This window comes from Ptychodera flava, chromosome 4, assembly GCF_041260155.1.
Source record: "Ptychodera flava strain L36383 chromosome 4, AS_Pfla_20210202, whole genome shotgun sequence".
Lineage (NCBI taxonomy): Eukaryota > Metazoa > Hemichordata > Enteropneusta > Ptychoderidae > Ptychodera > Ptychodera flava.
The window spans coordinates 32,071,604-32,093,858 of NC_091931.1; the positions used below are offsets into that span (position 1 = coordinate 32,071,604).

The 22,255-nt window shown below is 36.0% G+C and overlaps 1 protein-coding gene across 1 annotated transcript in view; it reads left to right on the plus strand.

The window, feature by feature from the left end:
• The window catches only part of LOC139131508 (atrial natriuretic peptide receptor 1-like), a 45,860-nt gene extending 24,711 nt beyond the window's left edge, over positions 1-21,149 (plus strand). Inside the window, exons 9-20 of the mRNA XM_070697595.1 lie at positions 415-519; positions 1,192-1,263; positions 1,891-2,059; positions 3,425-3,586; positions 13,143-13,323; positions 14,569-14,709; positions 14,849-14,972; positions 15,857-15,925; positions 18,055-18,229; positions 18,604-18,702; positions 19,627-19,718; positions 20,880-21,149. Coding sequence (XP_070553696.1) covers positions 415-519; positions 1,192-1,263; positions 1,891-2,059; positions 3,425-3,586; positions 13,143-13,323; positions 14,569-14,709; positions 14,849-14,972; positions 15,857-15,925; positions 18,055-18,229; positions 18,604-18,702; positions 19,627-19,718; positions 20,880-20,969 — 1,479 coding nt within the window. The 3' untranslated portion in view covers positions 20,970-21,149. The remainder of the gene's footprint in view (positions 1-414; positions 520-1,191; positions 1,264-1,890; positions 2,060-3,424; positions 3,587-13,142; positions 13,324-14,568; positions 14,710-14,848; positions 14,973-15,856; positions 15,926-18,054; positions 18,230-18,603; positions 18,703-19,626; positions 19,719-20,879) is intronic.
• The last annotated feature ends 1,106 nt before the right edge of the window (positions 21,150-22,255 follow it).

Genomic DNA, 22,255 nt, shown 5'->3' on the forward strand with positions numbered 1-22,255 from the left:
GCTATATATTTGGAAAGAGTGTTTTTTAGAGCCACGCAGTTCTGGTCCCGTACGCTATTGCACAACAGAAAAACACTGAGAAGGTACTATACTTAGCGAAAGAACCAGGCCATTGTGACGTCTCACTTTCGAAACTTGTTCGTGTGCAACTGTCACTGACATTTATTGTATTTATTTCTATTCTCAAAGTAAAGTTTTGAAGCGAGTGTCCATCGAGGCTGTTGACTCTTCCCACGTCTTTGAAAGTGTCACGCGTTCCGAATTAAAATATTGAGAGCAATTTTATCCATGTTAGTTAAACTTTGCCAGCCTCGGGCCATGCTCCATTCGACATTTAATTCAAAAGAAAATCTCTGAACTGATGAAAGCGCACCCAGGACTCTCTACAGTATTGAGCTATGTGCTTTTCTCTAGATGCGAGAAATTCGTCACGACAACCTGAATCAGTTCATCGGCGTCTGCGTTGATCCACCAAACATCTGCGTGGTTGAGCAGTACTGTGCCAAAGGCAGCCTGCAGGTAAGGTTAATCAAACGTAACCGAGTCACAGCAAACTGGAACCAAAAGCACGGATTTACCCACACAGATTTAGCTTTTAATATGGCGAGGATAGATGTACGATCAACCGCCACGAGGATTAGATGCCCCTCGAGATCAGAACCTCAAATAACATGTTGTATGTCAGAATTACACGTTATGGGTCATCACTATTGTACATTTAAATAAAAGGATCAGCCGTCAGAGTACAATCTCGTTCATCTTCTCATCACTTTCAATCATGGAATTTCGCATCAATTTATACTCTTTGTGATATGACTGACGAATAAGGCTTTTCAGAAAAACAAAACAGACAGTACGGTGAGTATATGATACTTGAAGACAAAAATGCTATAAATAATGTATGTATGTATGTATGTATGTATGTATGTATGTATGTATGTATGTATGTATGTATGTATATATGTATGTATGTATGCATGCATGTATGTAATTCGTATCGTCTTGTTTCTGCGAAGAAGGACATCAATTCCTGTATTAGAGACGGTAAGAGATTGCAACTTACTCCAGTGATCAAGGCATCAAGGTTGCCTTTCATTCGATGATGGTAACCTGTCCAGTAGATCTGTGAAAGAACCGTACCCCGTGCAAATAAAACCCGTTGATTTAATCGAAGTTTTTGATAAATTACAGGACATTTTAGAGAAGGAAGAAATCACATTAGACTGGATGTTCAAAATGTCTTTTGCAAGTGATGTTCTAGTCGTGAGTATTTTAAAGTCTGTATTATGGTCGTCATTTAAGATAAGAATTGCAAAACGGTACAACACAATGGATCGACGATGGCATTCAATGTGCAATAATCCACCAACCACCGCCACCACCATGTTGCTCAAGTATCCGTCTGTTGTAGTGTACAGCGGTCCCTTTATTGTGTCCCACAATCATGCAGACCGCAGTGAGTTCCATTTTGCTCTTTGTGGTTCCTTGAACGCAGTAATTCAGAAACCATGTGGTGGCCATCTCTTCGTTTCGACTTCCGCGAAGTTTCTTCAACAAAGGCTTGTTGTGGACACACCAATTTCATTATACGAGATGCACAGCTATCTCCCTTTTAGTTCTCTGCTTTCAATAACTAAAACTCGAAAATGGCAAATGGTGTTCTGTCACTTTGAGCCCAAAAAAGACGGCCGAATATAGACGGCTGCTGTGAAATTATTTAGCCGATAAATGCACTTCGCTTCAAGGGCTATATTAGTCTTTCATATGCCGAAAAAATGTGTGAATGGAGCATTAATACTGAAATCGCGACACTCTATTTAAAAGAGGCCATGCTGCTTCGGTGTATTTCTTGTTCTGATGAAGGATTCTCCATCACCATCCCGCCCCCAGGGACTGCATTTTCTTCACAAGAGTGCCATGAAAGTGCACGGTAACCTGAAGTCCTCCAACTGCCTGGTTGACGGCCGATGGGTGGTAAAGCTGTGCGACTACGGACTTTCAGACTTTCGCTTGCGAAAAAGCGAAGCCAAGCCTGAAACCGAAGATATATTTTACAAAGGTAAAAGCACCTGACATATTGACCTCTTATTGGTGATTTAAGTTGAATGTGATGGCTTTTTTAGCTATTAAAATCAGCCTTTCCACTATGGATGACCCTTGCCATATGGTCCTAAGCACATTCTATAAGCTTTTACTTTTGAATTTTTTAAAAAGCGTAAGTCGACAAGAGATCAAACAAAACCTGCCAAATTTTCAAAAATGCTCACGTTAGGGTCTCCGGTCGACACATTATTTCAATCTTCTTCTCAAGAAGTAAGTGGAAAAAAATTCAAATTAAAAAATCAAATTTGAAAACTTTGATACGTTTAAAGAAAGAACGGAAGACTTTTCTTAAATCTGAGACACTGTTCGATTGATAAGAAGCTCATTTTATTTTAGTTTTTTTTGTTTATACTTTGGAACTCAAATGTCATCCCTCGGGGACAGAAATTCTCAAACTTTTACAAATATTTTCTAATATACCACTTGTGGGAGTTCATTTTAAAGCTCTTGGTGCAAGAAAACTTTTCAACGGCTTAGTTTTCGAAGTTCGATAATTGTGTTAAGCTCAATAGAGTTAACACAGGGATAGCGGCCATTTTGAATTTTAGATATCAGTAAATCCCGGGTTATTTGTTTCGAAATTTGCAAGGTGACCTCCTTTTTTATTCTTTATTTGGAAAGAGAGTGGTTGAAAGATTCATTAAGGAAAGTTTGAGCGAAAGTTTAAGTCTTTCACTTTCGAAGCACATATATCTTAAATAGCTTTTATCTATGGCGCAAACTACATGATATTGAAATGCATTGTGGGTTTAAATCGACTTTTCACCATGCAAGAGTTTAGGATAGTGATCTCATAAATACGTTTAACGCAAATGTAATCGTTTTCATTGGCAAAACAATCTGTTTGTTTATGAAACTAGCTACACTCATGCCTCTTTTCAAATTTTCAGGCATTTCTTGTATAAAATTCCTGTACAAGCTAAAACTTTACTTTGACTTTCTGTAATCTTATGTGTTTTACTTGTTGAAATCTGCCATATCCAAAATATGGTCGACTGCCTGAGACTTTTATAACTCACTTAGGTGGCAAATCGTATTTTAGGTACCGAGAATTGATGACGTAAGAATTTGTTAGAGTCGAATGTGATTAGAATTTTTAATATTTATCCATCATTATCACCTACTGCGATGAAAATAGTTTTATTTTGGTCTTGCATCGACTTACCAGTTTTAGCTAGCGTTAGTCGGACACTAAGGAAAGCAAATGGAACTTAAGTATAAGGCCTTTAGGCTATAAGACGCAAATGTAGAGAATCTTTTTTTAACAAACAAAACTGCGCTTTTTAATGAATATTTCTACTCGGGAAATTCATGCTTTCAGGGTTACAATGGACGGCTCCCGAACTTATTCCCGAAGGCGACCACACATGTACAACAACGAACTTGAAATCGCAGAAAGGTGATATCTATAGTTTTGGTATCATACTCCACGAGATTGTCGTCAGAGCAGGCCCGTATGGGTTCACCGATAAAACAGCCAAGGGTAAAATTTCTTTAATATCCAGAGCTTCTGCGATTTGTATGTAATGGATCCGTTTTTGCTTTTGTGCGACTTTAAAGCACAGCATGCCTTTAGTATTACCCCTATTTGTAACAATCAACCCTATTTGTAACAAAATTTAATTTTCAAAAAAACTTTGCCGTATATGTTGAAATATTAATAAAATATGCATATTTGTATGTTCTAGGGCAATTTTCTTTTTTTTTTCCTTGTCAAAACTCATTTTTTCCGAAACTGCTTTTGTTACAAATTGGGTTGATTGTTACAAATAGGGGTGACATGTGTCAACCCTATTTGTAACAATCAACCCTATTTGTAACAAAACCTAAATTCCAAAGAAACTTGGCCGTATTTGATGAAATCTTGATGAAATATACATATTAGTATGTTCGGGGGCAATTTTCTTTGTTTTCCTTGTTGAAACTCATTTTTCCGAAAATGCTCGTGAGATTAAATTTCGTTGTGCAGGTTCCTAGGGATAAGAGCCCTACTCATAAGATGTAATCAAGTCGTGCAGATACATGCCAAAGGTTTGTTTGGGGCAATTTTCACCATTTTCGGTCAAAAATGTTAAAAATCTTGTTTTCTGACCGAAATCATACTAAACCTATATGGGGTTAACTTTTGTTACAAATTGGGTTGATTGTTACAAATAGGGTTGACCTGTCAACCCTATTTGTAACAATCAACCCTATTTGTAACAAAATTTAACCAACTTGAAACAAAACCTAATTTTCAAAAAAACTTGGCCGTATTTGATGAAATCTTGATGAAATGTACATATTAGTATGTTTTGGGGCAATTTTTATTTTTTCCTTGTCGAAACTCAGTTTTTCCGAAAATGCTCGTTAGATTAACTTTCGTTGTGCAGGTTGCCTAGTATAAGAGGCCTACTCCTAAGATATAATCGAGTTGAGAAGATAGATTTGTTTCGGGGCAATTTTCCCTAATTTCGGTCGAAAATGTTAAAAATCTTATTTTCTGACCGAAATCATACTACACCTATATGGGGTTAACTTTTGTTACAAATTGGGTTGATTGTTACAAGTAACAATCAACCCTATTTGTAACAAATTTAACCAACTTGAAACAAAACCTAATTTTCAAAAAAACTTGGCCGTATTTGATGAAATATTGATGACATATACATATTAGTATGTTTTGGGGCAATTTTTATTTTTTCCTTGTCGAAACTCATTTTTTCCGAAAATGCTCGTCAGATTAACTTTCGTTGTGCAGGTTGCCTAGTATAAGAGGCCTACTCCTAAGATATAATCGAGTTGTGCAGATAGGTTTGTTTCGGGGCAATTTTCCCCGATTTCGGTCGAAAATGTTAATAATCTTGTTTTCTGACCGAAATCATACTAAACCTATATGGGGTTAACTTTTGTTACAAATTGGGTTGATTGTTACAAATAGGGTTGACGTGTCAACCCTATTTGTAACAATCAACCCTATTTGTAACAAAATTTAACCAACTGGAAACAAAACCTAATTTTCTTAAAGACTTGGCCGCATTTGATGAAATCTTGATGAAATATACATATTAGTATGTTTGGGGGGCAATTTTTATTTTTTCCTTGTCAAATTTATTTTTTCCTAAAATGCTCGTTAGATTAACTTTCGTTGTGCAGGTTGCCCCATATAAGAGGCCTACTCGTAAGATATAATCGAGTTGTGCAGATACATGCCAAAGGTTTGTTTTGGGGCAATTTTCACCATTTTCGGTCAAAAATGTTAAAAATCTTGTTTTCTGACCGAAATCATACTAAACCTATATGGGGTTAACTTTTGTTACAAATTGGGTTGATTGTTACAAATAGGGTTGACGTGTCAACCCTATTTGTAACAATCAACCCTATTTGAACCAAAAGTTAACCAACTTGAAACAAAACCTAATTTTCAAAAAAACTTGGCCGTATTCGATGAAATCTTGATGACATATATATATTAGTATGTTTTGGGGCAATTTTTATTTTTTCCTTGTCGAAACTCATTTTTTCCGAAAATGCTCGTTAGATTAACTTTCGTTGTGCAGGCTGCCTAGTATAAGAGGCTTACTCCTAAGATATAATCGAGTTGTGCAGATAGGTTTGTTTCAGGGCAATTTTCGCCAATTTCGGTCGAAAATGTTAAAAATCTTGTTTTCTGACCGAAATCATACTAAACCTATATGGGGTTAATTTTTGTTACAAATTGGGTTGATTGTTACAAATAGGGTTGACGTGTCAACCCTATTTGTAACAATCAACCCTATTTGTAACAAAATTTAACCAACTTGAAACAAAACCTAATTTTCAAAAAAACTTGGCTGTATTTGGTGAAATCTTGATGACATATACATATTAGTATGTTTTGGGGCAAATTTTATGTTTTCCTTGTCGAAACTCAGTTTTTCCGAAAATGCTCGTTAGATTAACTTTCGTTGTGCAGGCTGCCTAGTATAAGAGGCCTACTCCTAAGATATAATCGAGTTGTGCAGATAGGTTTGTTTCAGGGCAATTTTCGCCAATTTCGGTCGAAAATGTTAAAAATCTTGTTTTCTGACCGAAATCATACTAAACCTATATGGGGTTAACTTTTGTTACAAATTGGGTTGATTGTTACAAATAGGGTTGACGTGTCAACCCTATTTGTAACAATCAACCCTATTTGTAACAAATTTAACCAACTTGAAACTAAACCTAATTTTCAAAAAAACTTGGCCGTATTTGATGAAATCTTGATGACATATACATATTAGTATGTTTTGGGGCAAATTTTATGTTTTCCTTGTCGAAACTCAGTTTTTCCGAAAATGCTCGTTAGATTAACTTTCGTTGTGCAGGCTGCCTAGTATAAGAGGCCTACTCCTAAGATATAATCGAGTTGTGCAGATAGGTTTGTTTCAGGGCAATTTTCGCCAATTTCGGTCGAAAATGTTAAAAATCTTGTTTTCTGACCGAAATCATACTAAACCTATATGGGGTTAACTTTTGTTACAAATTGGGTTGATTGTTACAAATAGGGTTGACGTGTCAACCCTATTTGTAACAATCAACCCTATTTGTAACAAAATTTAACCAACTTGAAACAAAACCTAATTTTCAAAAAAACTTGGCCGTATTTGATGAAATCTTGATGACATATACATATTAGTATGTTTTGGGGCAAATTTTATGTTTTCCTTGTCGAAACTCAGTTTTTCCGAAAATGCTCGTTAGATTAACTTTCGTTGTGCAGGCTGCCTAGTATAAGAGGCCTACTCCTAAGATATAATCGAGTTGTGCAGATAGGTTTGTTTCAGGGCAATTTTCGCCAATTTCGGTCGAAAATGTTAAAAATCTTGTTTTCTGACCGAAATCATACTAAACCTATATGGGTTAACTTTTGTTACAATTGGGTTGATTGTTACAAATAGAGTTGACGTGTCAACCCTATTTGTAACAATCAACCCTATTTGTAACAAAATTTAACCAACTTGAAACAAAACCTAATTTTCAAAAAAACTTGGCCGTATTTGATGAAATCTTGATGACATATACATATTAGTATGTTTTGGGGCAAATTTTATGTTTTCCTTGTCGAAACTCAGTTTTTTCCGAAAATGCTCGTTAGATTAACTTTCGTTGTGCAGGTTGCCTAGTATAAGAGGCCTACTCGAAAGATATAATCGAGTTGTGCAGATACATGCCAAAGGTTTGTTTTTGGGCAATTTTCACCACTTTCGTTCAAAAATGTTAAAAATCTTGTTTTCTGACCGAAATCATACTAAACCTATATGTGGTTAACTTTTGTTACAAATTGGGTTGATTGTTACAAATAGGGTTGACGTGTCAACCCTATTTGTAACAATCAACCCTATTTGTAACAAAATTTAACCAACTTGAAACAAAACCTAATTTTCTAAAAGACTTGGCCGTATTTGATGAAATCTTGATGAAATATACATAATAGTATGTTTTGGGGCAATTTTTATTTTTTCCTTGTCAAAACTTATTTTTTCCGAAAATGCTCGTTAGATTAACTTTCGTTGTGCAGGTTACCTAGTATAAGAGGCCTACTCGTAAGATATAATCTGGTTGTGCAGATACATGCCAAAGGTTTGTTTTGGGGCAATTTTTACCATTTTCGGTCAAAAATGTTAAAAATCTTGTTTTCTGACCGAAATCATACTAAACCTATATGGGCTTAACTTTTGTTACAAATTGGGTTGATTGTTACAAATAGGGTTGACCTGTCAACCCTATTTGTAACAATCAACCCTATTTGTAACAAAGTTTAACCAACTTGAAACTAAACCTAATTTTCTACAAAACTTGGCCGTATTTGATGAAATCTTGATGAAATATACATATTAGTATGTTCGGGGGCAATTTTCCTTGTTTTTTCCTTGTCGAAACTCATTTTTTCTTAAACTACTCATTAGATAAAATTTCGGCGTGCAGGTTTCTAGGGATAAAAGGCCTCCATCTAAGAGGTAATCATGTTTTTCAGATACATGCCAAAATTTGGTGGGGGCATCAGTCACTAATTTTGGTTTAAAAAGCAAAACAAATCTTCTTTTCTGACAGAAGTCATACTAACCCTATTTGTATCAAAAGTTAACGCTATTTGTAACACTTAAAACATAAATTTTGCTCTTCCAATAACATGGTTTTCAAAATAGGGCAGTTAGGTCGGCTGGTTTTCTTTTCCCCAATATTTTTTTTTAAATATGCACTTTTCAGGGTTTCAGGGCGATCTAACACTTACCACAACATTTCCAGAAAAAGCGTATCATACATATTAAAGGACTAATTACATAAAAGACGTCGACGTCCCAAGCAAAAATCAAATATCAGGTGACGAACACGTGATTTTACGGGGGTTTTCTGTCTTTTTGTTTCTTCCATGTTTACGTTGCTAAAAAGTTTAGGGTCGCAGTCTAAAAAATAGGGTAGGTCGGGTTATCGGAACAGGACAACTTTTTTCTTTTTTGCCTATCCTATCCATCTGCAGGCCACCGAGACTTTGGTCGGCCTCTGTAAAGGATGCTTCATAGTAACTTAAATCATCATCAAACTTTAAATTTTAAAAACTTTCAATCACGTCGCCCTCGAGTTCTATATTTTTTTCCTCCTTCAGTCGTATTTTTCTCTGTATTACTCCACTAATAATGCCGTACAGCAATGACAATGCCGTAAAATCGATAATTTTATCAAGCTTCAGCAGCCGAAAACCATATGGAATTAAGGCAGAAAGGACCCATCATGTAGTTACTCATAACCCAAGCCAGGCACAGATAGGTGAGACACTACACATACGGTGTCCAAAGTTAGAGAGTGGAGTCGTTTATGTTCCAGATACCTTCGATCTGGTATTTGACCTTATAGTATCGGTCACCCAAATAACCGAGTAGTTCAGAATATCATAAAAATATAATCAAGTGCATTGTTTTAGAATTCGAGGGACAGATACTTCTCGATCTTAGTAATCATAATGTTATTGAATGTTATCGTGATCCCTATGAACATAAAAAGTAGAGATGAAACGTGATTCTGAAGAGTATTCAGAATGAAAATCTCCGAATCTAAGAAGTGGTGCGGCCGATGGAGATAATAACATCGTTTATGATAGTCTACCTCTTGAGGTTTATGATACGAAATATGCCATGCACTTGACTCATCCCTTCATCAAAGGTCATAGGGTTACTTATCCATCAGCGCTCGGCAGCAACATCGAGTGGGAAATTACCCTTGTGTCTCTGTCTCCTAGTTAATTGTCAGTGAAAATCTCCCTACAGCAGGTTATACAAACTGACGAATATTCAATTTGAATATTAAAATGGTTTAAGACTTCATGACACTACTGACACTGGAATGCATTCAACATTTGAATTTACAGTTGAGAAATACCTAAAAAAACAACAATTTTTCCGACGTTGAAATATTTCAGGGCTAAAAGCAAAACTAAGAAATCATTCTTGATATTAAAACAAATGCAAAACCAACTGGAATGTTCCAATGCCTGCTCAGAGGATCAACCAAAACCAACCTTTAAGGGACCCATCTAAGGCAAAATTCTTAGATACTCGCCTACATGCAATACCCAATCGATTTCAAGAAAAAATGTAGCATTCTTCACAAGCAAATTAATAGACAGAGAATGCACGGCAACATAAACCAAACAGAAACCATACTCAAAACCGTAAATAGAAAAAACAAACAAACAAACATTCACAACATAAAATGACTTGATCTTCACAACAACATTTAGGCTCAACACATATCAAAACAAAGGATAAAAAAGAAGCCCGTCAAAATATTTGGAAGAACTTGATAATTGGGAAGCAATGAAAACCCTTTTGCCGAAACAACCAACAAGAGCCTACAATAACAACAAGTGTATAAATTAAAGCAGCGGCATTGAGGGTTCAAATGAATCCAAACAAATGCCACGGCCGTATCTGTGATGATTATCTGAAAATTAGGTAAAACGTCACCACAAGGAACCTTCATACAAAATGTCAAAGCAATAGGACGAGTAGATTCTAAGAAGAAGATTTTTGACCTGTTTTTTTTAGCAAAAATGGCGAAATTGCCAAAAAAGAGTCGTGCATAGATCAGCACAATTCAATACGTCTTGAAGGAATTATCTCCAGAAACCTGTATACCAAATTTCAAAACAAACCACCTCGCAATTTTAGAAAACATATTTTTTTGAAAAACGACATATTTCCCCAAAATATAGACCTAAATACGCATATTTCATCAAGATTTCATCAAATACGGCCAAGTTTTTTGAAAATTAGGTTTTTTTTTACAAAATTATTAAACATTGTTACAAATAGGGTTGATTGTTACAAATAGGGTTGATTGTTACAAATAGGGTTGACACGTCAACCCTATTTGTAACAATCAACCCAATTTGTAACAAAAGTTAACCCCATATAGGTTTAGTATGATTTGTGTCAGAAAACAAGATTTTTAACATTTTTGACCGAAAATGGTGAAAATTGCCCCGAAACAAACCTTTGGCATGTATCTGCACAACTCGATTATATCTTACGAGTAGGCCTCTTATACTAGGCAACCTGCACAACGAAAGTTAATCTAACGAGCATTTCCGGAAAAATGAGTTTCGACAAGGAAAAATAAAATTTGCCCCAAATCATACTAATATGTATATGTCATCAAGATTTCATCAAATACGGCCAAGTTTTGTAGAAAATTAGGTTTTGTTTCAAGTTGGTTAAATTTTGTTACAAATAGGGTTGATTGTTACAAATAGGGTTGACACGTCAACCCTATTTGTAACAATCAACCCAATTTGTAACAAAAGTTAACCCCATATAGGTTTAGTATGATTTCGGTCAGAAAACAAGATTTTTAACATTTTTGACCGAAAATGGGGAAAATTGCCCCGAAACAAACCTTTGGCATGTATCTGCACAACTCGATTATATCTTACGAGTAGGCCTCTTATACTAGGCAACCTGCACAACGAAAGTTAATCAAACGAGCATTTTCGGAAAAAATAAGTTTCGACAAGTAAAAAATAAAAATTGCCCCAAAACATACTAATATGTATATTTCATCAAGATTTCATCAAATACGGCCAAGTTTTGTAGAAAATTAGGTTTTTTGTTTCAAGTTGGTTAAATTTTGTTCCAAATAGGCTTGATTGTTACAAATAGGGTTGATTGTTACAAATAGGGTTGACAGGTCAACCCTATTTGTAACAATCAACCCAATTTGTAACAAAAGTTACCCAATATAGGTTTATTATGATTTCGGTCAGAAACACAGATTTTTAACATTTTTGACCGAAATTGGTGAAAATTGCCCCGAAACAAACCTATCTGCACAACTCCATTATATCTTACGAGTAGGCCTCTTATACTAGGCAACCTGCACAACGAAAGTTAATCTAACGAGCATTTTCGGAAAAAATGAGTTTTGACAAGGAAAAAATAAAAATTGCCCCAAAACATACTAATATGTACATTTCATCAAGATTTCATCAAATACGGCCAAGTTTTGTAGAAAATTAGGTTTAGTTTCAAGTTGGTTAAATTTTGTTACAAATAGGGTTGATTGTTACAAATAGGGTTGACACGTCAACCCTATTTGTAACAATCAACCCAATTTGTAACAAAAGTTAACCCCATATAGGTTTAGTATGATTTCGGTCAGAAAACAAGATTTTTAACATTTTTGACCGAAAATGGTGAAAATTGCCCCAAAACAAACCTTTGGCATGTATCTGCACGACTTGATTATATCTTACGAGTAGGGCTCTTATCCCTAGGAACCTGCACAACGAAATTTAATCTCACGAGCATTTTCGGAAAAATGAGTTTCAACAAGGAAAACAAAGAAAATTGCCCCCGAACATACTAATATGTATATTTCATCAAGATTTCATCAAATACGACCAAGTTTCTTTGAAATTTAGGTTTTGTTACAAATAGGGTTGATTGTTACAAATAGGGTTGACACATGTCACCCCTATTTGTAACAATCAACCCAATTTGTAACAAAAGCAGTTTCGGAAAAATGAGTTTTGACAAGGAAAAAAAAGAAAATTGCCCTCAAACATACAAATATGCATATTTTATTAATATTTCAACATATACGGCAAAGTTTTTTTGAAAATTAAATTTTGTTACAAATAGGGTTGATTGTTACAAATAGGGGTAATACAGCCTTTAGCATCTTCAGCGAGCTAAACGTGTTGCGGGGGACATTCTTTCCTCCTACGCAAAAGTATCGCTCTGGGACATACCTGCGATTCAAATCGCTTTCCTGTGGTGACATAGAAGCTGACTCAATTCCTACGCTGCATATCCAAAGTCTTTTGTCCACAATTTCAATACTTTATCGGCACAGCGAGAGCAGACAGATGTACCAGTGACCGTGTGCAAAGTTGAATGAACCATAAGTCACATTCACTGCGTCGAAGTAGTACTAACACCTAGGGTATTTTATTTTACCAGAGATACAAGATAGGAATAAACTCATCACTTTGCACCCATCACACACGCACACACTATAGACATAGAGTATAAACTACGGAGAAAAGACAATAACATTCGATCGTCTCTAAACTGCGAACATTTAAATATCTTTGGGCCATATATATATATATATATATATATATATATATATATATATATATATATATATATATATATAATATATATATATATATATATATATATTATATATGTGTGTGTGTGTGTGTGTGTGTGTGTGTGTGTGTGTGTATGTATATATGTATGTATATATGTATATGTATATATAAACACATACATACATACATACATACATACATACATACATACATACATACATACATACATACACGTACATACATAGTTAGCTGTGTCATCTTGTTAGAGTTGTGGCTTCTTGAGACCATCCTGACTTCCCATACACAAACACACAGACACAGAGACACAGACGCAGACTAAATTTCACTCTCTACTATAGTTCCGTGTGTGCAACCGTCCACTTACATCTTTTAAATTTCTGAATCTCACGCTCATGGCTCTCCCCAACGTCTTCCCGAACAGAAATAGTGAATCTTGTAAAAAATACGACAAACAGCGCAACACCGTTCCGTCCAGAGATATCATCGTCTTCTTGTCCTGTCGTGATCCAAGATCTGATGTCTAAATGTTGGCACGGATTACCGGAGAAGAGACCAGAATTGAACTATGTGAAGAAGGTGGTTCGAGATGTGAATCCAAACAAGTGAGGGCGCTGCGCTGTTCTGTGTGCTCATGCTTGTGACACCAATGTGACTGTGAATTGTGTTTATATTACATCATGTTCCCGTGGTCAAGTACAGTATCACTTACGTAATTTCATGTTATTTGTTTGCTCATCTTGTTACGTTGAATTTTATTGTCGCTTTGCTTTCATTCGTTCCTGCAATACCTCTTAATAATCTGCACATGTTGTTAACGGTATCATAAGCGTTTACCACGACTGTAGTAGTATCAACGATATCATTTGTTATCATATGCCCATGACCATATCGCTCCATCTTCGTGACGTTTACTGTAAAATATCAGCCCTGATATTTTACTGTAAACGTCACAATTTGCGCGATAAACGTCGTCAGTTTTTGAGTGTTCCCGAACTCCATTTGCAATGTTTGGAAGTGAATAAAGTAAATATCCGAAATAGCTTCCGCTCTCCGCAAACGAGGTGATGTTGCCGACAGAAACATTCGAACGGCTTCGATGAACAAGGATATTTCAGGTAACTAAATACGGGAATGATATGTTGAATCATGTAATGTTATCCCTTAGTTATTTCATTAAGGTTCTTTCAATTTTTGGGACAGGCTCTGGCAAACATTCTGCCATTCGCACGCGTCTGTCCAAATGGTCCGAAGCCATAGTCTTGTATTTTTTATCTAACATGAAGAATTAAATAGAAGCAACTAGCATGACTTCAGAAATGTGTTTGTCTTCAACACCATCTCTCTATATAGGATAGGTTATTTTCAAAAACACCAGCACTTTCCTTTGACAATTCTGTTCCAATCCCTTATTTTCTCTGTTTAATTCCAATCTTAACTGTTAAATACAAGCAATCAGTATGACTTAAAACATCCGTATGACTTCAAATAAGCCCCTTAATTTTTGTGCAGGTTTATTTTTGGAAAACACTAACTCTCCCCTTGATAATTATTTATCGGGACCCAATCTGATATTTTTATGCAGTTCAAACATTAAAAAGAAGCAACCGATATGACTTCGAAAATGTGCATGTTTTCAAGAGCATCTTTTTAAAGGGCCAGAAATGCTAACTTTTGATAATGTTTTCACCATTTTTATTTTGAATGTGAACCGTAATTGAATTATGATAAATCGCTTATTACCCAATATCACCAGTTCCGTGCGTCCTATTAGCATTCTGTCATTTGTGCTGCGTAAAACACGGGACGAAGTCACAATTTGTTTACAATCTCTGTAATTTCATGACAAGGAATGCCAGTATCATGGACAACATGGTGTCAATGCTTGAAAAATATGCCCACAACTTAGAAGATATCGTTGCGGACAGGACAATACAATTAGTTGAAGAGAAGAAGAAAACCGAACAGCTACTGTATCGAATGCTTCCCAAGTGAGTAACTCATGATTTTGCATTCACATCATATCCTCATTGTGCATGATAAAGAAAAATGTTTCAGATCCAAATTTTGATAGTCTTCTCTGAGTTTGATTATGTTTTGCCATCGCTGTTCATTATTCTTGAATCTTAGGCAGGTTGCAGAGAAGTTGAAGAATGGCCAAAGTTTGGACGCCGAAGCCTTCGATGACGTCACCATATTCTTTTCAGACATCGTTGGTTTCACAGCGTTGTCAGCTGTCAGTACTCCGATGCAGGTAATCTATGTTTTCTCGGTCAAATGGGCTTTATGTTACCCATGAACTCCGTATGAGAATGCAGTGGAGCAAGTGAACCATCAATATTTCTCAATGAATGTATATATATATTGGCGCGTTGAATAGGTCTATCTTTCTTAAGTTTATGAATTAGCTAGACAGACTTGTACTTGGATAATCCATGAGCAAATTTAGCTCTGCGTGGCAGGGCTGTGTGTGGGAGGCCGTATAACGCTGGTAACACACAGCCCTGCCACGCAGAGCCAGCGCAAATTATACCGAAATATTATTTTAAGGAAGCATCGTACCGGGCTATCAGTGTATGTTTTTGGGTTCTAAAACCGGCAAGTCCTGAGTAACGGAATCACTGTAGGATGATGGTGAGTTCAAAGTTCAAACAATCATGTGCTCTAAGCAATACAATGTGCTCGTCTGCTTCATTGGGTAGTCGGTACCTTACCTTGCAATGAGGCGAACGTCCGTTGGATTGAAGGTTGAGTTTAGGGAATTTAACTGCAACGAATATTCAGAAAGTTAACGAACACAGTGTCAATTTCTTCCCGCTGTTCAAGGTAATTACATGAATAAAATTTCTGTGTACCTTTATGGAAGGCCATCTGCCCATGCAGATTGCCCTGGCAAAGTTTTAGGTCAGAAACCTAACATGTATGTAGAGTGTACCATTCCACCGATCACCATCAAGAGTTAACGAGAAACTTACAAGAACCTAAACAACCCTGAGGTTAGAACATGGCTTATATCCAAACTAATAACATATTCTATTTTCCACAGCACAGAAAATACATATTAAGTATATATTATAGAACCGATATTCCATGAACCGTCACAGTAAAGTCATTAAAAAGGACTTGTTTTTATTTCAGGTTGTGAATCTACTCAACTCTTTGTACTCACTCTTTGATGGCGTCATCCAGATCTATGACGTGTACAAGGTGAGTTCACGTGACAGGCGGTGATACCTTCCTGTAAGTTAATGCCAGAAAAGCAATCTGGTGACTTTACCGCACTGGGTTCGATCTTATAAGATAGTCTGAAACACATAAACAGATTTGTTCTTAAACGATTTTTTTTTTTTTTTTTTTTTTTTTTTAACTCGTTTATTGCTTTTATGAAAGTTTTACATTCTTATTTGAACAAAATTGGTAGCCATCTTATATAAATTCTCCCCTTTTGAAAGCAGCTTTCCTTTCAGTAAATCAATAATCTAAATAAAAATATCAATACATAACTGGTTGTAACTGGGTGAAAACATACAGAATAGTATTAATTTTTTTTCTTTACTTGTCTTTTACAAGTTGTGAGAAAGCACTTTCATGTTCTCTTAATCGCACTTCGGCGTTAAAAAATTCAAATAAATTAATATTTTGCAGCTTATTTGTATCTTTGTAAAGCATCCATGACTTATAGATGGTGAACATTGCTACTACTATAAGAAGATTAACAACTTTGTTTTGATTTGGTAGACCACATAAAAGTGTCTTCAAGGTGATCTCTACATGAAAATGAAAGTTTTGTAATAAAAAGGATTGAAAGTCTCTCCAGAAAAGCTTAACACGCTCACACTCTATGAACATATGACAAAGGTCATTTGTTGACATACAGATCTGACAAAGACTGGTTTCCATTATTTTCCACCTGTACAGGTTTAAACCATGTGGAAGTATGTCATGTATAAATTTGTACATAAAGTTTGACAGTTTTCTTTCCTTAGTTACAGTTATAACTCTGTTATACCATAGTTCTGACCAATTAAAGTCATTTCCTAAATTTAAAACTCGATTCCACTTTTGGAAACCCAAGGCTCGACAAATTTTTTACGAATGAAAGACCAATAGTATTCCTTTGTTGTGATTTTGTTGACAAATTTTCGTGAAGAAAAACCTGGCAGAAAAACAGAGGCTGTCAACAAGTTCAGCGGCTCTGGTTGAAAAATAGAAGTTGACTGCTCTACTTGAGCACGCCAGCCAGCTGGTATGGCATTATACAACATAAACAGCTCACATACAAAATTTGACTTGTCATGAATATTACATGAAAGCCATCGTATACGAAAACTACCATCAGTATCAATGACGTCATTTATTAAGAAAATATTAGACTCGACCCATGATTTGAATAGTAGAACTTTACCCTTAAATTGAACATGTTTGTTACACCAGATAACTTGTTGTACGATATCTTTTGCATTGTTGACTGGTGAACAGCCCCCACCAGCCTTGTGCCATGCGATGACGGCATATCTATAAAAGTCCGGGAGACCAGGTGTGGCCGGACAATACTTTGAGTCATCAAAATTCATGTGAAAAATCATTTTATCAAGTCCTGCTCTATACAAATAAAACAGGGGAATGCATTTCCATGAAGGCATAATATTATCGGAGTTTTCTCTCAGAAAACGTGAAATCCAAGCAGCAAGGAAGGAGTTATATTGAGAGAATACGTCATACATTTTTAATCCACCTTGGTTAAAATCACCAATATAGTTTTGCGCTTAATTTTGTCGAACTTTGATCCCCACAGAAAGTTAAAGAAAATTCTTTCTAAACGTTTGAGAAAACGATTTGCTATTGTTGTTGTATTTGGTTGTATTCGGAGGTTATATATATATATATATATATAATATATATATATATATATATAATATATATATATATATATATATATATATATATATATATATATATAAAATATATATATATTGGTTTATATATATATATATATATATTATATATATATATATATATATATATATATATATATATATATATATATATATATGTATGGATGGATGAATGTATGCATGTATGTATGCATTTTGATAACATTTTTTTCACTTAATTTCTGATACAAATGCATGTTTTGCAGAATGACAATGGAAGGTTACAACACATTAGATCGACATTGAAATAATCACTGTGTGGGTTCAAAAAATGTTTGTGGCAACTGCATTAATTTGCGATGTCTATAAAAAAAATGCCACGTGTACCGTCTCCATGACAACAAGTCCAAGTTGATCATATTCTGGAAGACAGTACATTTACCACTCTCCATCGTTGCACAGGTTGAAACCATTGGTGACGCGTACATGGTTGTGAGTGGCTTACCGGTTCGAAATGGCAGAAAACACGCCGGCGAAATCGCAACCATGGCCTTAGATTTGCTGCATGCCTGTCAATCATTCGTCATACCACACATGCCTGAAGAAAAACTGAAACTGCGCATCGGTATACATACAGGTAGGCTAGTAAAATGTACAAAAAACCAACACACTCACTGGAAAACAAAACCATTCTTGGAACCTTTCTGTGTTTTTTACCTTGTAACTTTTACAATTTCTTTGCTCAAATATCCTGTCCTATTCATACCGTTGCAGTTTTCGATCGACACGGTCAGTGTCAGACTTCGACACAGAAAGGTTAATTCCATTCTTGTCCGGGGCATCTTAGGCTCAACTGATCGTCGTCCAGGGGTGGGCGTACACATTGTCGTTTCTGAATTGGAAGCAAATATTACATCTCACAATATTGTATTGTATTGTATTCACAGTGACACTCTCTCTCTCTCTCTCTCTCTCTCTCTCTCTCTCTCTCTCTCTCTCTCTCTCTCTCAGGACCATGTGTTGCTGGTGTAGTCGGTATAGCAATGCCTAGGTATTGTCTATTTGGCGATACCGTGAATACAGCATCAAGATTTGAATCCCATGGACAAGGTTGGTCTGCTTAAACGCATCACAGAAAACTTCAGTAACTTCACGCAGTTTTGATATTCTCAGTTATTTTTTCAGTTACTAAAATACGGATGCTTCTTCTATTCCACAAATTGTGTCGAAATTCCTATCGTTAAACTCGTCAACTCGGCTTGCATGTCTGTAATGCCTAATGTTAATAAAATTGCACATCCTATACACAAAAACATTGTGTTGGCAACGCGTAAACTTTGAATTCTGAACAAATTTTACGGAGGAGAAGACAAAAACTTTTTTATATTGTACACCAAACTAATGAAAATATTATCGAAAGTTGTTGCTGTCGCCCGTGTAACGCTCTAACTAAGATACGGAAATATACAAATAAAGACACATTAATTCTGAACGACTGAACATACCATCATCAGTTTGATTCCATTTGGTAATTTCACGATAGCCGTGGACAGAGAACATTGTTTAGCTGTACAGCATGTAAACTTAAAAGTGAGTTCGCATCTCGTATTTTAAAGACTTAAATTTTTGCTCAAACTTTCCTCTAGCAAACTTTCAACCATTCTCTTTCAAAATGGAGAATGAAAATTGATGGGTCATCGTGCAAGTTTTAATACTAGAGAAATTAATAACCCAAAATTTACCGATATTTGAAATTGAAAATGGTCGCCATTCCTATGATATCTCTCGGGAGGGAAGATAAAAATTTCGACTATGATAAAAATAAGCCGGTGAAAACTTTGTTTACTTCATAAGATTCAAAATGATCACCATGAGTGCTAGGCCAAAAAATATTGTACAAATTTATTTTGAAAGTCCGAATATCTGTTCCCGAGGCACATTATACCTTAAAAGGTATTTTAAGTCCTGGTTTTCTCGCGCTGGCTCTGTACAGCCTGCTATTCATTACCAAATATTATGCTTTGCTATCGTTAGCTTTCCGGATACATGTTAGCAAGACAACGACGGATACTTTGAAGATTCTTGGAGGGTATATATTCGCAGAGAGAGGTGAAGTTCAAATGAAGGTAAGTGATACAACGTAAGATTAGCCTTACATGGTAGCTTCTATGTAGGTAACTGAGTGTTCAAGTCATGCTTGGCAGTGATATGATAATAGTTATGGAACACCTTTACCTACGCAATAATGTTCTCCCTCCCGGCCCATAATGGACGAAAGGATACATTGCACAACATAATGTACGAGGCAGAGTCGAGTACATTATGGAGTGCAAAGGTTGCTTGAGTCCATTATGGGCCGGGAGGGGTACATTATTGCTATTATTTTATAGTTTTGGCGATGCCAGTGAATTTGTAGATGAAGAAAACATCTTTGGCCACAATGTTGGATAATGGGATACATTATCAGTAATAATCTGAGGGTATGACGTCACAAAATTCACTGGTATTGACATAATGTAATGGTTGGTAAAGATGTTCGATACTCTGCACTCTTTCGTGCGTTAAAGGTATACTGTCACCTGTTCCAACTTTGCCACAGTTACCATGGAAAGAGAAAATCTAACCAATCACAGATTTTAAGCGGGTGGCCGCTTTTTAAAAACAGCGCCCTCACATGGGCATTTTGAATACAAAGGAACGCCCCTTTGACCATATATGGGCATATTTAGATTACAGGTGACTGTATTTAACAAAGGTGACTGTATACCTTTAATGTTGTAAGTTCTATACCGAGCGTCAACGTTGCTACGGCAAAAATATTTTAAGTATTACTGACGAATGGTAAAGAAGCGTCGTCACATTCGCCCTGGTTTGGTTACATTTTGCACAACGAGAAATTTTCGGCCACTTTCGTTATCATAACACCAACGAGACGTGGCCAGAATTATAGCAAAACACATTCATTGCTTGGCGCTCGATGTTCATTTAAGAATGTCACGAGGAGTAATTTAATACTTACATTCAGAATAGATGCGTCCTCCGAAGTCCTATTCAAATTTGCAAGATTGTATTGTATTTGCAAGATTGGTTTACAATTCAGCATTGTGCGCGGGATATGTTGATATTTTGCCCTAATAAAGACATTTTCAGACTAGCGCTGAATTTTACTATACAAGGAATGCCGATTAAAAACTAGGAAAAGTTGTTAAAGAGACATCGAAATTGACAGAGTTCACTTCATTGTATGTCTTATAATCTGTTTGGTTTTACTCTTTTTGATAATGTAGGGCAAGGGAACGCAGAGGACCTACTGGTTGCTGGGAAAGGCAGACTTTAAGTTCAAACCGCTGCCATCAACGTCTGTGCTGGGCGTCTAAACTAGGCTTGCAGTGGAGGCAAACACACCACGAACTTGAATCAAAGGGTTTGTAAAACCCGAACAACGTTTGTTGCAATAATCAGGGAGTTCAGTTATCAATTTGATGTTCACTACTTTTCTAGCGCACAATATCGGTGGTAACTGCAAATATTAATGAAATATAAATGATAAATATTTATATGTTGAAGAACGGCGTGTTTGATTTGCACAATAATGTCACACATTGATGAACATCTGCACCCTAGTGAACACCCATTGCCTTCTTGAGGGGGCTACAGCACCCATTTGTTGCCGAAGGGGGCCTTACATTACTATGAACACATCAACATTTACCGTTGCCATGGATCGAGGATTAGTAGCAAATAACTTGAAATAGAGTAACGCGTAGATACGAATAAAATCCAGACAACACACGTTGCATGCACATTCAACATGATTGGAACTAATTTTGGATAATTGGATTTTCATATTTTTCAAATTTCTCAAAAGTGTTAGGTGCCGTACAACTGAATGTTGCAATATCGCAAATTACTCATAAAAACAAGTGTGTAATATAAAAAGAAAAGCAGATGAGATTACATTTGTAGATTAAATCGACATTACTTCACCATCCAATTATCCAAAATTAGTTCCAATCGTGTTATTCTGTCATTAGCTCCGGGTTATGGTGGGAGCACTTTTCACTAGACGTTCACACTTATAAGGCTTAAAAGCACAAATTATTTCTGTAAATAGCGGCAAAAATGGCTGGTCAAAAGTACAAATGGAACTTAGTCGTGCTAGAATTAAACAGTCTACAACAGGCAGGATGGAAGAGGTTCAAACCTGGGTACATATATGTGTATGCACTTGCACTTTGGGAGTATGCCTGGTTAAATAGAATAGTACAAAATGTTCGTACTCACTGCAAGGATACAATGTAATAACAAGCACAGTTAAGAAGTTCTGCAGACGACATTTCGACGGCATTACAGTAGATGTGACAATCTTACACAAAAACACAAACAATCGTACGGTACCTACTTTTACACAAAATAAGCAAAAAACAATTGTACCGTATCTATTTTTACACACAAAAAAGCAAAAAAAACCAAGTGTAGCGTACCTATTTACGACCTTTCTTGCACTTGAATCTTTTTCATCGTCGAGCTCTTGAACAAATTCCTGCACTGACAGAATGCAAAATCTGGCTCTCTTTGTCATACGCTAACTGCCATTCCGTTTCACTTTCAAAGCTGCAGACGACACTCTGCTCATGGCCACGTGATCTATTTACATACAACA